The 13605-nt window shown below is 45.7% G+C and overlaps 1 protein-coding gene across 1 annotated transcript in view; it reads left to right on the plus strand.

Annotated features, from left to right (window-relative positions):
• PPT1 (palmitoyl-protein thioesterase 1) overlaps positions 1-13605 on the plus strand; it is a 25148-nt gene that overhangs the window by 6135 nt on the left and 5408 nt on the right. Inside the window, exons 4-7 of the mRNA XM_017873340.1 lie at positions 638-708; positions 2502-2604; positions 10966-11056; positions 12780-12878. Of these exons, the coding sequence (XP_017728829.1) occupies positions 638-708; positions 2502-2604; positions 10966-11056; positions 12780-12878 (364 nt within the window). The remainder of the gene's footprint in view (positions 1-637; positions 709-2501; positions 2605-10965; positions 11057-12779; positions 12879-13605) is intronic.

Genomic DNA, 13605 nt, shown 5'->3' on the forward strand with positions numbered 1-13605 from the left:
ACCTCGCCCGGCTAGTTTTTTGTATTTTTTAGTAGAGACGGGGTTTCACCGGGTTAGCCAGGATGGTCTCGATCTCCTGACCTCGTGATCCGCCCATCTCGGCCTCCCAAAGTGCTGGGATTACAGGCTTGAGCCACCGCGCCCGGCCATTTCTTTTCTTTTCTTTTTTGAGACGGAGTTTTGCTCTTGTTGCCTAGGCCGTAGTGCAGTGGTGCGATCTTGGCTCACTGCAACCTCCACGTCCTAGGTTCAAGTGATTCTCCTGCCTCAGCCTCCCGAGTAACTGGGACTACAGGTGCTCACCACCATATCTAGCTAATTTTTTGTATTTTTAGTTGAGATGGGGTTTCACCTTATTGTCTAGGCTGGTCTCAAACTCCTGACCTCAAGTGATCCACCCACCTTGGCCTCCCAAAGTGCTAGAATTACAGGTGTGAGCCACCGTGCCCGGCCAGAGCTTAATTTATTTTCTATGAAAGTTGAAAGAAAGATTTGCATTCGCCTATATCAGAGGAAAATCCTGAAACTCTGTGGGTTTGGGGAACCACAGAGGATGACTAGCTTAATCTGTGATGCCGATTGTGGATGATACATTTCCATCTGACAGTCAGAGCTAAAACTCCCTTTTATTCCATAGGAGGGCAGTGGCTCAGAGATGCCCTTCACCTCCCATGGTCAATCTGATCTCAGTTGGGGGACAACATCAAGGTAACTTTGCCTCTTTGCTTTCTTTTTTCTCTGTTCTAACCCACATGACCACGTGATTTAAAAAAAATCTAGGAACTGTATTTGCACAAGACATCAGCCATCCTTGCAAAATCCTGTTTCTCTAGCTTTTAGCAAACTAGCCAGCATTGCTGGAGACATAGGAAGAGACTTAGGATTCCAGAGGCCTGCATCACTAGGTTGACATCTACTTCTCTCCAATTTCGTTGACACAATTGCATGGAAGTGAGATGGTTATAGCCACGTGGCAGGTGGTGGTTGAGGAGTTAGGAAAATCGAGTGACCTTTCCTGTTCTCTGACTTGGTGATATCCTCTTGAATTTAGGCTTAGGCAAAGAATAGTGTGTAAGCTCTTTTGTCTTTAAATTTAAACCATTTGAGAAATAGCAGGTTTTCTGTTTAGACAGAATTCCATACTTTTGGGGAAGGATGTGTCTTTAGAATGGAATTTCATCTCTGTTGTGGTGGGTATAGCTGTTAGCTGGTATATGTGGGAGCAGAATGATTCTCCATATAATCAGGAAACCTGGACTCACCCAATTAACTATTAGTCATAGGCAAGTAATTTGGTATCTTAGGTTCCACTCACAGAGGAAACCAAAATATGGTCCTGCCTGTCTTATAGGAATTTTTCAGAGGATAAAGTGAAATAATAGGTAGGAAAACACTTTTTAAAAGTATAAGGATTATACAAACACAAGTTGGTAAAAACAGCTTTATTATTCAGTCAACAAATATTTATTGAAAACCTACTATAGGCCAGGAACAAGACAGACAAGGTCCTTGCGTTCATGAAATATATATCTATACACACACACAAGCATGTGCACATACATACACATACATACATAGACATATGCACATATATACACACATACATAGACGTATATATACACATATATGCACTTATATACACACATATATATATACACATATATATGTACACAATAAAATAGAGGATAGCCGGGCACGAGGTGGTGTATACCTATAGTCCCTGCTACTTGGGAGGTTGAGGCTGGAGGATCATTTGAAGCCAGGAGTTCGAGGCACTGTGGCGTGCTATAATGGTGCCTGTGAATAGCCATTGCACTTTAGTCTGGGCAACATAGCAAGACCCAATCTCTTGGAAAACAACAAGAACAATAGGATACTGTGTGAAGGACACACTAGTGGTTGTAGCACTTAAAGGAGTGGGCTTTGGGGCCAAACTGCCTGTGTCTGATCCTGGCTTATCCCTTATTGTCTAACCTTGGACAAGGTATTTAACCTCTCAGTTTTACAGTTTTCTATCTGTGATATGGGGAAAATAATGATATCTACTCCACAGGGTGGTTGTGAGGATTACATTAATTATTGCCAATATTTTGCACAGAACTATTCGTGGCACTCAAAACAGTGTTATTGATGAGGATGCTAAGGATGAAGTATAAATGGGGGAGGGGAAGGAAATGGGGATGGGTACTATTTGTGGTAAGCTGGTCAGATATGACTTGCCTAGGACCAAGACCTGAGAGCTGAAAACGAGTCCAGCCATGTGATGCAGCACATCCTCCAGGGATGAGCAGGTACAAAGATCCTTAGGCGGGAAGGAGTGTAAGCAGCACCAGGAGGAAGCTGGTGATGGTATTAGTTCTCTGCCCTTTATTTTCATGAGGAACAAGTGAATGAGATCAGAGTTTGGTCCTGTTCGTTTTGTTCCTCACAGTGCCTTGTGCATAGTGGGTATTGGATACATGATTACTGAAGGAATGAATATTTGTCATCTACCTCTGTAGGTGTTTTTGGACTCCCTCGATGCCCAGGAGAGAGCTCTCACATCTGTGACTTCATCAGAAAAACACTGAATGCTGGGGCATACTCCAAAGTTGTTCAGGAACGGTATGTATGGTTAGCTGAAAAGATTACACACGTGTCACTGTGTGAAAATACCATGCTGACTTTCATGCTCACAGTGATTCCAGCAGTAGTTCCTTATGACATTCAAATGAGATCTTTTTTTTTTTTTGAAACAGAGTTTCGCTCTTGTTGCCCAGGCTGGAGTGCAGTGGTGTGATCTTGGCTCACCGCAGCCTCCACCTCCCGGGTTCAAGCAAGTCTCCTGCCTCAGCCTCCAAGTAATTGGGGTTGCAGGCATGTGCTACCACGCCCGGCTAATTTTGTATTTTCAGAAGAGACAGGATTTCTCCATGTTGGTCAGGCTGGTCTCCAACTCCCGACCTAAGGTGATCCACCCACCTTGGCCTCCCAAAGTGCTGGGATTACAGGCGTGAGCCACCGCACCCAGACTTCAAATGAGATCTTTTTGTACCATCTGCTCAATTTCATTGTAAACCTAAACTTGCTCCAAAAAGTCTATTAATTAAAAAACAAAGAAAGACAAACAAGGGCATTTTTCTATGTAAGAAGAATGTAATTATAACAGAATAAATTTCCATCTTTAAAAAACAAACAGAAAGCCTTTAGAAAGTACTAAGCTCAAGGAATTATTGCTAGTATTTAGAGGACAGATTGTTTATATTGATAGCTACTCCCTACATCACTGTCCCTGACTACTCAAATGTATTTGGGTATTTAGCATGGCCAGCCTGGCACGATGGCTCACACTTGTAACCCCAACTCTTTGAGAGGCCAAGGCAGGAGGATTGCTTGAAGCCAGAAGTTCAAGACCAGTCTGAGCAACATAGTGAGACCACTGTCTCTATTAAAATCCATTAAAAAAAAAAAAAAAAAAAGATGCAGAATTACTTTTGTAGTGTGTGCTTGTTCATTTGTTTCCAAACTTAATTGTATATCAGAACCACAGGGAAATTCATTAAAAATGGATTCCCGGGGTCTATCCTTAGAAGTTGTAGGCCGGGCATGGTGGCTCATGCCTGTAATCCCAGCACTTTGGGAGGCAGAGGTGGGTGGATCACGAGGTCAGGAGTTTGAGACCAGCCTGACCAACATGGTGAAACCCTGTCTCTACTAAAAATACAAAAATTAGCTGAGCACGGTGGTGCGTGTAATCTCAGCTACTCAGGAGGCTGAGGCAGGAGAATCGCTTAACCCAGGAGGCGGAGCTTGCAGTGAGCATTGCACTCTAGCCTGGGCGACAGAGGGAGACTCTGTCTCAAAAAAAAACAGAAGTTGCGATGGTAGGTCTGATGTACTCTAGATGATAGCTGGAGTTTGGGATCCACTAACATCCTGTGGGTTTTCCAAGTGTCTCATTCTTGTCAAATAACAACTTTTTATTACAGTATATTGTTGAAGCCATTTTCCAAGATACAGCCTTGTGACTGACTCATGTTGGAACAACCTACAGCAAGCTGTCTTTTCTCTTCCCACTCATTGGCTACACAAATAGCCACAAAGCTGTTTTGGGTCAACAGTACCACCTGATGGTTTTTTTTTTTTTTTTTTTTTGAGACGGAGTCTCGCTCTGTCGCCCAGGCTGGAGTGCAGTGGCCGGATCTCAGCTCACTGCAAGCTCCGCCTCCCGGGTTTACGCCATTCTCCTGCCTCAGCCTCCCGAGTAGCTGGACTACAGGCGCCCGCCACCTCGCCCGGCTAGTTTTCTGTATTTTTTAGTAGAGACGGGGTTTCACCGTGTTAGCCAGGATGGTCTCGATCTCCTGAGCTCGTGATCCGCCCATCTCGGCCTCCCAAAGTGCTGGGATTACAGGCTTGAGCCACCGCGCCCGGCCTACCTGATGGTTTTTATAGAAAACTAAGATACTCTGTACCTCTGTCTCCTTTTTTTAACCTCATGCTACACCAAGCTTTCCCCTTTGCCTGGTTTGATTGGTTGTGGCTAATCACAACTTAATTATTTATATTCTACATATTCTTTGCTCTCATGGATTTGCATGGTATTTAGACTTCATTCTTCCTCCTTTACTCTTGATTCTCACTCTTGCCCAGTTGCCTCCAAAAAGCCTATACTTTTCTTTCTTTGTGTGAACCAAAACAACTCTTGGCAATCAGAATTCTGTTAGTGATGCTAAGTGAGCAGTCCATCGGGGGTGACAAGTGACATGTAAATACTGTTTAAGGTGGGGTGCAGTGGCTCATGCCTGTTATCCCAGCACTTTGGGAGGCCTTGGTAGGCAGATCACTTGAGGCCTGGAGTTCGAGACCAGCCTGGCCAACATGGCGAAACTCCATCTCTACTAAAAATACAAAAATTAGCCAGGTGTGGTGGCGCACACCTGTAGTCTTAGCTGCTCCGGAGGCTGAGGCTAGAGAATTGCTTGCACCCAGGAGGCGGAGGTTGCAGTGAGCTGAGATCGCACCACTGCACCCCAGCCTAGGTGACAGAGTGAGACTCTGTCTCAAAAAATAAAAATAAAAGATACTGGTTAAAAGCAGTAGATTGATGTGTTTATCTTCCCTTCCTCCTTAAATTTTAATGAAGTGGTAGCAGAAGAATAAAAAGTGATAAACCCACAAGAGCAGAGAGAACAGGGAGAAAGGAGGTAAGAGACCATAAAAAATGCCGACATGTTTTTGAAAGCAAGCAAGCAGATGAATGAATGTGAGAACTGTTTTAGCAGAGCAGATGGTAAAGGCTTAAAGTAACAAGGAGAAATCATTTTGTCTTTGTGATACTGTCCTAGGTTGCCCCTGGTATTAGGGAAGATTAATTCTGGTTGCAAGAAGGAAACCATATCAAGCCAAAGTAAATTTTAAAAGAAAGTAATACTCTGTTGGTGCCTAAGGCCTCACAGGGCCTGGAATCAAGAATTGGGAGCCACAAGGAGCCAGGGTATTCTCTCTCCATTGCCATTGTTGCTTCTCTCTCTGTGTCGCTGCTTCTTCTCTCCATGCAGACCAGCTTCCCCTGCCACCCACATGATGGAAGGTGGCCTTGCACAGCTTCCAAATGTTTAATCTTCTGTTAGGAGATTGTCTCAGTCTGAGGCTAGAATCTCTCTGTCCCGATTCAGATTCTTCGGGAAGGGACCATGCCACGGCTCAGGTCAGGTGTCCACCTCTGCTCTCATTAACTGTGGCCAGAGAAGTGGAACCGTGCATACTCCCCATACCCACCTCCCTGTAAACCAGTAGGCGGGGCAGGAAGAGTGCAAGAGTGGGGCTTAGGCAGAGACCCCAAAAGAGGTTTTCCACATTCTTCAGATAACTTAACCTTAGCAAAGCAAACGTGATATCCTAATCCGCACAGTAACTGGTGAGGAAGCCCCCGGCTTGGCATGATAAGGGCAACGAGGAATGGTGTAACAGTTCTGGCTCTCCTTCCTGGATGTAAAATCTACCCTCTAGTTCCCTTTTGCCTTCCCAGGTGCTTTCAGCCCTTCCTAGCCTTCTCCTTCCTCCAGTTTGCTCTCTGCCATCCCCCGTCCCATGCTGTACCCTCCTACCCCTACACTCCCTGCCACAATGAATACTTCAGTGTTGCCCTGGCCTCGGCCTTGGCCTCCATCTTCCCCTGTTCCAGCTCAGGGGAAGCTAGAGCTTTACATATCCTGTTTAATTTTCATAGCAACTTGCCCTCCCCAGGTCTGCTCTGGGCCCTGCTCCCAGTTTGCACCTCACCCGCAGTGGATCTCAGAGTTCTTTCCCCCAATTGTCCAGTTTTCCCCATGTCTTTGTCCTCAGCTGGTGAACTTGCAACTTTGTTTTCTGGAAATATTGAGGCATCTACTCAGGCTGTCTCAGAGACTTTTCCACCATTCAGAAAAGTTAAGAGAGTAATGTACCAAACTACAGGCATACCTCAGAGATACTGAGGATTCGGTTCTAGACCACCACGGTAAAGCAAATACCGCAATACAGCAAGTCACACAAATTTACTGGTTTCCCAGTGCATATAAAAGCTATGTTTACACTATACTGAAGTCTGTTAAGTGTGCAGTAGCATTATGCCTAAAAAAAGTACATGCCTTAATTAGAAAATACTTTAATGCTAAAAAATGCTAATGGTCATTTGAGTCTTCAGCAAGTTATCTTTTTGCTGGTGGAGGGTCTTGCCTGGATGTTGATGGCTGCTGACTGATCAGGGTGGTGGTTGCTGAAGGTGGGGGTGGCTGTGTTAATTTCTTAAAGTGAGACAATGATGAACTTTGTATCAATTGACTCTTCCTTTCATGAAAGATTTCTTTGTAGCCTACGATGCTATTTGGTAGCATTTTGGCCACAGTAGAACATATTTCAGAACTGGACTCAATCCTCAAACCCTGCCACTGCTTTTATGAAAGCTTATGTAATATTTATTCTAAATCCTTTGTTGTCATTTTATCAGTGTTCATAGCATCTTCACCAGGAGTAGATTCCATCTCAAGAAGCCACTTTTTTGCTCATCCGTAAGAAGGAATTCCTTATCCTTGTATGAGATTGCAGCAATTCAGTCACATTGTCAGGTTCCACTTCTAATTCTAGTTCTCTTGCTATTTCCACATCTGCAGTTACTTCCTTCATTGAAGCTTGAATCCCTCAACCACTCATGAGGGTTGGAATCAACTTTTAAACTCCTGTTACTATTGATATTTTGACCTCTTCCTGTGAATCATGAATTTTTGTTTGTTTTTGAGACAGAGTCTCACTCTGTCACCCAAGTTGGAGTGCAGTGGTGCCATTACAGCTCACTGCAACCCGGCCTCAACCTCCCAGGCTCAAGCGATCCTCACACCTCAGCCTCCTGAGCAGCTGGGACTACAAGTGTGAGCCACTACACCCCACTAATTTTTTAATTTTTTTGTAGAGATGGGATCTTGTTTATGTTGTCCAGGCTAGTCTCAAACTCCTGGGCTCTACTGATGTTCCCTCCTCACCCTCCCAAAGTGAACGGTACCCAGCCCGTTAATGTTCTTAATGGCATCTAGAATGATACATCATTTCCATCAGCTCTCCCATTTACTTTGCCCAGATGCATCAAAGGAATCACTGTCTATGCAGCTACAACCTTGTAAATGTATTTCTTAAATAATAAGACTTGAAAGTTGAAATAGGCCGGGCGCGGTGGCTCAAGCCTGTAATCCCAGCACTTTGGGAGGCCGAGACGGGCGGATCACGAGGTCAGGAGATCGAGACCATCCTGGCTAATACGGTGAAACCCTGTCTCTACTTAAAAATACAAAAAACTAGCCGGGCGACGAGGCGGGCGCCTGTAGTCCCAGCTACTCGGGAGGCTGAGGCAGGAGAATGGCGTAAACCCGGGAGGCGGAGCTTGCAGTGAGCTGAGATCCGGCCACTGCACTCCAGCCNCTATGCAGCTACAACCTTGTAAATGTATTTCTTAAATAATAAGACTTGAAAGTTGAAATAGGCCGGGCGCGGTGGCTCAAGCCTGTAATCCCAGCACTTTGGGAGGCCGAGACGGGCGGATCACGAGGTCAGGAGATCGAGACCATCCTGGCTAATACGGTGAAACCCTGTCTCTACTTAAAAATACAAAAAACTAGCCGGGCGACGAGGCGGGCGCCTGTAGTCCCAGCTACTCGGGAGGCTGAGGCAGGAGAATGGCGTAAACCCGGGAGGCGGAGCTTGCAGTGAGCTGAGATCCGGCCACTGCCCTCCAGCCGGGGTGGAAAAGCAAGACCCCCTCTCAAAAAAAAAAAAAAAAGAAAGTCCTAGATGGCATCTTCTTCCAATGTAAGACTGTTTCATCTACACTGAAAATTCGTTGTTTACGGTCGCCACCTTCATTAAGAATCTCAGCTAGATCTCCTGAATAACTTACTGCAGCTTCTACGTCAGCACTTGCTGCCCCATCTTGCACTCATATTATAGAGATGGTTTCTTTCCTTGAACCTTATAAACCAACCTCTGCTAGCTTCACACTTTTTTTTTTCTGCAGCTTCCTCACCTCTCTCAGCCTTCATTGAATTGAAGAGAGTTAGGACGTTGCTCTGGAGTAGGCTTTGGCTTAAGGGAGTGTTGTGGCTGGTTTGATCTTCTATCCAGACCACTCACATTTTCTCCGTATCTGCAATAAGACTGTTTTGCTTCCTTATTATTTGTGTGTTCACTGAAGTAACACTTCTAATTTTCCTCAAGAACTTTTTTTTTGTGCATTCTATAAATGTTCAGAGTTCTAAACCTTTAAAAGGTTTCCAATACATGTATAAACACATTCTAGAATGTCACTCTGACTGTTGCTTTCTTTTTTTTTTTTTTTTTTTTTGAGGCGGAGTCTCGCTGTCTCCCGGGCTGGAGTCCAGTGACCGGATCTCGGCTCACTGCAAGCTCCGCCTCCCGGGTTTAGGCCATTCTCCTGCCTCAGCCTCCCCAGTAGCTGGGACTACAGGCGCCGCCACCACGCCCGGCTAGTTTTTTGTATTTTTTAGTAGGGACGGGGTTTCACCGTGTTAGCCAGGATGGTCTCGATCTCCTGACCTCGTGATCCGCCCGTCTCGGCCTCCCAAAGTGCTGGGATTACAGGCTTGAGCCACCGCGCCCAGCCGACTGTTGCTTTCTTTAACTTCAGTCTCATCTGCTCCTGGGAGGGAGAGCTCCATCTCCGACATAGCGGCTCCGTTGGGCTTCACGCCATCCTGCTCCACTGAGTGGGGTTTTCAGGACCACTCTCTCTGGGCAGCTCTTCCACTCTGGCTGGGGAGCTTATGTTGTAGACATTTGTATTTCTCTTCCTGCCAAGCCGGGGTAGAGTTTTTTCGAATTTCCCCATATGAGGCCTTGTGGTAACAGTGCCCGTTTTGAGGAGGCTGGAAGGGAAGGGAAAGTGGAGAGAGATTGGAAAGAAAGTATAAAGAGTCCCCTTTGCTCAAGTTCCCATCAAGTTCCTCATCTCCGTCTGAGACCACCTCAGCCTGGACCTTATTGTCTATATCACTATCAGGCTTTTGGTCAAAGCCATTCAACAAGTCTTTAGAAAGTTCCAAGCTTTCCCACATTTTCCTGTCTTCTTCTGAGGCCTCCAAACTGTGCCAACCTCTGCCTGTTACCCAGTTCCAAAGTCACTTCCACATTTTTGGGTAACTTTTCAGTAGCATCCCACTCTGCTGATACTTATTTACTGTGTTAGTCTGTTTTCACGCTATTGATAAAGACATACCCGAGACTGGGCAAATAGAGGTTTATAGTGGACGTACAGTTCCTTGTGGCTGGGGAACCTCACAATCATGGCAGAAGGTGAAAGGCACATCTCACATGACAGCAGACAAAAGAGCAGAGCGTGGGCAGGGAAACTCCCCTCTTAATTTTATTTTTTATTTGTTATTTTTTTTGAGATGGAATCTTGCTCTGTCTCCCAGGCTAGAGTGCAATGGTGTGATCTTGGCTCACTGCAACCTCTGCTTCCCAGGTTCAAGCGATTCTCCCTCCCTCACCCTCCCGAATAGCCGGGATTACAGGCACCTGTCACCATGCCTGGCTAATTTTTGTATTTTTAGTAGAGACGGGGTTTCCTCATGTTGGCCAGGTTGGTCTCAAACTCCTAACCTCAGGTGATCTGCCCGCCTTGGCCTCTCAGAGTGCTGGGATTATAGGCATGAGCCACGGAACCCGGCCCAGCTCCCCTCTTTGAAACCATCAGATCTCGTGAGACTTATTCACTATCAAGAGAACAGCACAGGAAAGACCCGCCCCTATAATTCAATCACCTCCCATGACATATGGGAATTGTGGGAGTTACAATTCAAGGTGAGATTTGGGTGAGGACACAGCCAAACTATATTAGCATGATAGGTACGACAAACCCCAGTGTCACAGGGGAAGCAAATATTGATGAGTCCTTTGCCTGAATCTTTTATAATTTCTGTACTATGCTGAATAGTCCTTGTCTCAACAAGGTGTCTTGTTGACAAACTGTTTTATAGGTGCAAGTCTTGTCTTCTCTATTAAAGGGTAAGGCCTGGGACTTGAGGACTTTGGCCTTTTGTCCTTGTTTTTTGAGACGGAGTCTCACTCTGTCGCCCAGGCTGAAGTGCAGTGACTCGATCTCGGCTCACTACAACCTCTGCCGCCGGGGTTCAAGCAATTCTCCGGCCTCAGCCTCCTGAGTAGCTGGGATTATAGGCGCCTGCCACCGTGCCCAGCTAATTTTTGTAGTTTTAGTATAGACGGGGTTTCACCATCTTGGCCAGGCTGGTCTTGAACTCCTGACCTCGTGATCCACCTGCCTCAGCCTCCCAAAGTGCTGGGATTACAGGCGTGAGCCACCGCTCCCAGCCAGCCTTTTGTCCTTTTAAAGTCTCTTGGTGGCCTTTGCACTGAGCATGCCCTAGGCATACTGACTGACCTGCAGCTTGATCACCTCATTCTTTTTTCTTCCTACAGCCTCGTGCAAGCCGAATACTGGCATGACCCCATAAAAGAGGATGTGTATCGCAACCACAGCATCTTCTTGGCAGATATAAATCAGGAGCGGGTAAGCACCCAAACCCTGTTCCCATAGATGTGCGTTCTTTTTCCTGTTTAGGTCCTCATAAACAAATCAGCGGCGACTGTTTATCCAAACTGTCCTGGGCAGATCCTAGGAAACAGAAGTTCTGTTTTTTTGGGAGGCAGTGCCTTTGAGATTCAGTTCCTTTTAGCAAGGTTGAAATTCAATTACCTTTCTTCCCTTAAGTTCTTTCCCTCTCCCAGTGTTGAAACACACAGGATGAGCTCAGTAGGTTGCTGACTGGGCTACGTGGAAATTCACAGCTGCTGTCTTAATGAGGGAAGCTTTCCTGATGGATCAGTTTGGGGGTGGATTTTTCTCTAGAGATTTACCTAGACAGGAGATACAGTAGGCACTGAGTATGTCCTAGACACAAACATGGTTTGGTAGGTTCTGGTAAACTAGATGGCTCAGTTTATATTGGACTCATCTGGAGAGTCTTGGTTTTTTGTTTTTAAACAGAAAGTTTGAGGGGAAAAACAAACCAAACAAAAAACAACACAGAATAGAATAGCAGAACCACCCAGAATTTGCAGTTTCTTATTTTGTCTTGACTTTCTCTGACTAGAAGCCTCTCACCTATGTGATGGACACCTATGGAGTGTGGTGTAAATTCATAGTTGTACCTGTATGCCATGGTCGGTGGCATGTCAGTCAGATAGGAAGGCCAGGCGCGGTGTCTCATGCCTGTAATCCTAGCATTTTGGGAGGCCGAGGTGGGCAGATCACTTGAGATCAGGAGTTCGAGACCAGCCTGGCCGACACAGTGAAACCCCACCTCTACTAAAAATACAAAATTAGCTGGACGTGGTGGCGGCCACCTGTAATCCCAGCTACTCAGGAGGCTGAGGCAGGAGAATTGCTTGAACCCGGGAGGCAGAGGTTGCAGTGAGCTGAGATGGTGCCACTGCACTCCGGCCTGGGCGACAGAGCGAGACTCCATCTCAAAAAAAAAAAAAGGCTGTATAAGCAATCCCATGACTGGGTATATACCCAAAGAAAAACAAATTGTCCTACCAAAAAGACACTTGCATTCGTGTTTATTGCAGCACTGTTCACCATAGCAAAGACATGAAACCAACCTAGGTGCCCATCAGCGGTGGACTGAATAAAGAAAATGTGGTACATATACACCATGGAATATTGCACAGTCATAAAAGAGAATGAAATCCTGTTCTTTGCAGCAACGTGGATGCAGCTGGAGGCCATTATCCTAAGCAAATGAACACAGAAACAGAAGACCAAATATCACATGCTCTCACTTATTATTAGGAGCTAAACATTGGGTACACGTGGATATAAAGATGGGAGCAATAGACACTAGAGACTCCAAAAGCTGGGAGGGAGGGGCTAGGGCTGAAAAACTTCCTGTTGGGCTTCCTGTTGGGCACTGTGTTCACTATTTGGGTGAAAGGATCAACAGAACTCCAAACCTCAGCATCACACAATATACACTTGTAACAAAACTGTACATGTACCCCCCTGAATCTAAAATAAAATAAAGGTTTTTTTTTGTTTTGTGTTTTAGAGAGAAAAAAAAAAAAAAGCTGTACAGGTATATCCTGGGCAGGAAGCTGGAAAACAGCCCATACCCATGGGGAAGGAACATGGTGGCACAGGGTCAGGGAGACCAGAGAACTGGAAGGCTTTACTCCCCCTGCTGGTATCTGATGGTAATGACCTTAGGTATTGCTGGCCTTTCTTTCAGGGTATCAATGAGTCCTACAAGAAAAACCTGATGGCCCTGAAGAAGTTTGTGATGGTGAAATTCCTCAATGATTCCATTGTGGACCCTGTAGATTCGGAGGTGAGACATTACTTAGGCCACATGCCAGGAGAGTAAATGGCATTAAAATAGGGCTGCCAGCCGGGCATAGTGGCTCATGCCTGTAATACCAGCACTCTGGGAGGCCAAGGCAGGCAGATCACCTGAGTTCAGGAGTTCAAGACCAGCCTGGCCAACTTGGTGAAACCCCCATTGCTACTCAAAATACAAAAAGAAATTAACCAGGCGTGGTGGCAGCCACCTGTAATCCCCGCTGCTTAGGAAGCTGAGGCAGGAGAATCGCTTGAACCCAGGAGGCAGAGCTTGCAGTGAGCCAAGATCGTGCCACTGCACTCCAGCCTGGTTGACAGAGTACGACTCTGTCTCAAAAAGAAAATAAAATGAAATTGAAATGAAATGAAATGAAAAAATACAGCTGCCTGCTGGGGGAAAAAACCTGCAGTCCCTTCCACCAACTTTTGTATAGAACAGTTCTTCACCTGAGGTCCATAAACGGGACACTGAAGATTGTAATCTACCCCCGAACCCCAAAATTCTATGCAAAATTATGTAATTGCATTCTCTGGGGAAGGGTCTATAATTTTAATCCATTTTCCAGAGACCAGAGACCCAAAAAGGGTTCAGAATTAGCAGCCCAAAATATATCAGTTCCTAAGCTTGGCCTTCAAGGTCTGCCGTGATCTGGCTTCACCCTGTTTTCCAGCCTGATCTTCCTTGTCTGCACGCTTCATACACTCTTTTTTTTTTT

This window comes from Rhinopithecus bieti, unplaced genomic scaffold (genome assembly GCF_001698545.2).
Source record: "Rhinopithecus bieti isolate Rb0 unplaced genomic scaffold, ASM169854v2 scaffold_6907, whole genome shotgun sequence".
Classification (NCBI taxonomy): domain Eukaryota; kingdom Metazoa; phylum Chordata; class Mammalia; order Primates; family Cercopithecidae; genus Rhinopithecus; species Rhinopithecus bieti.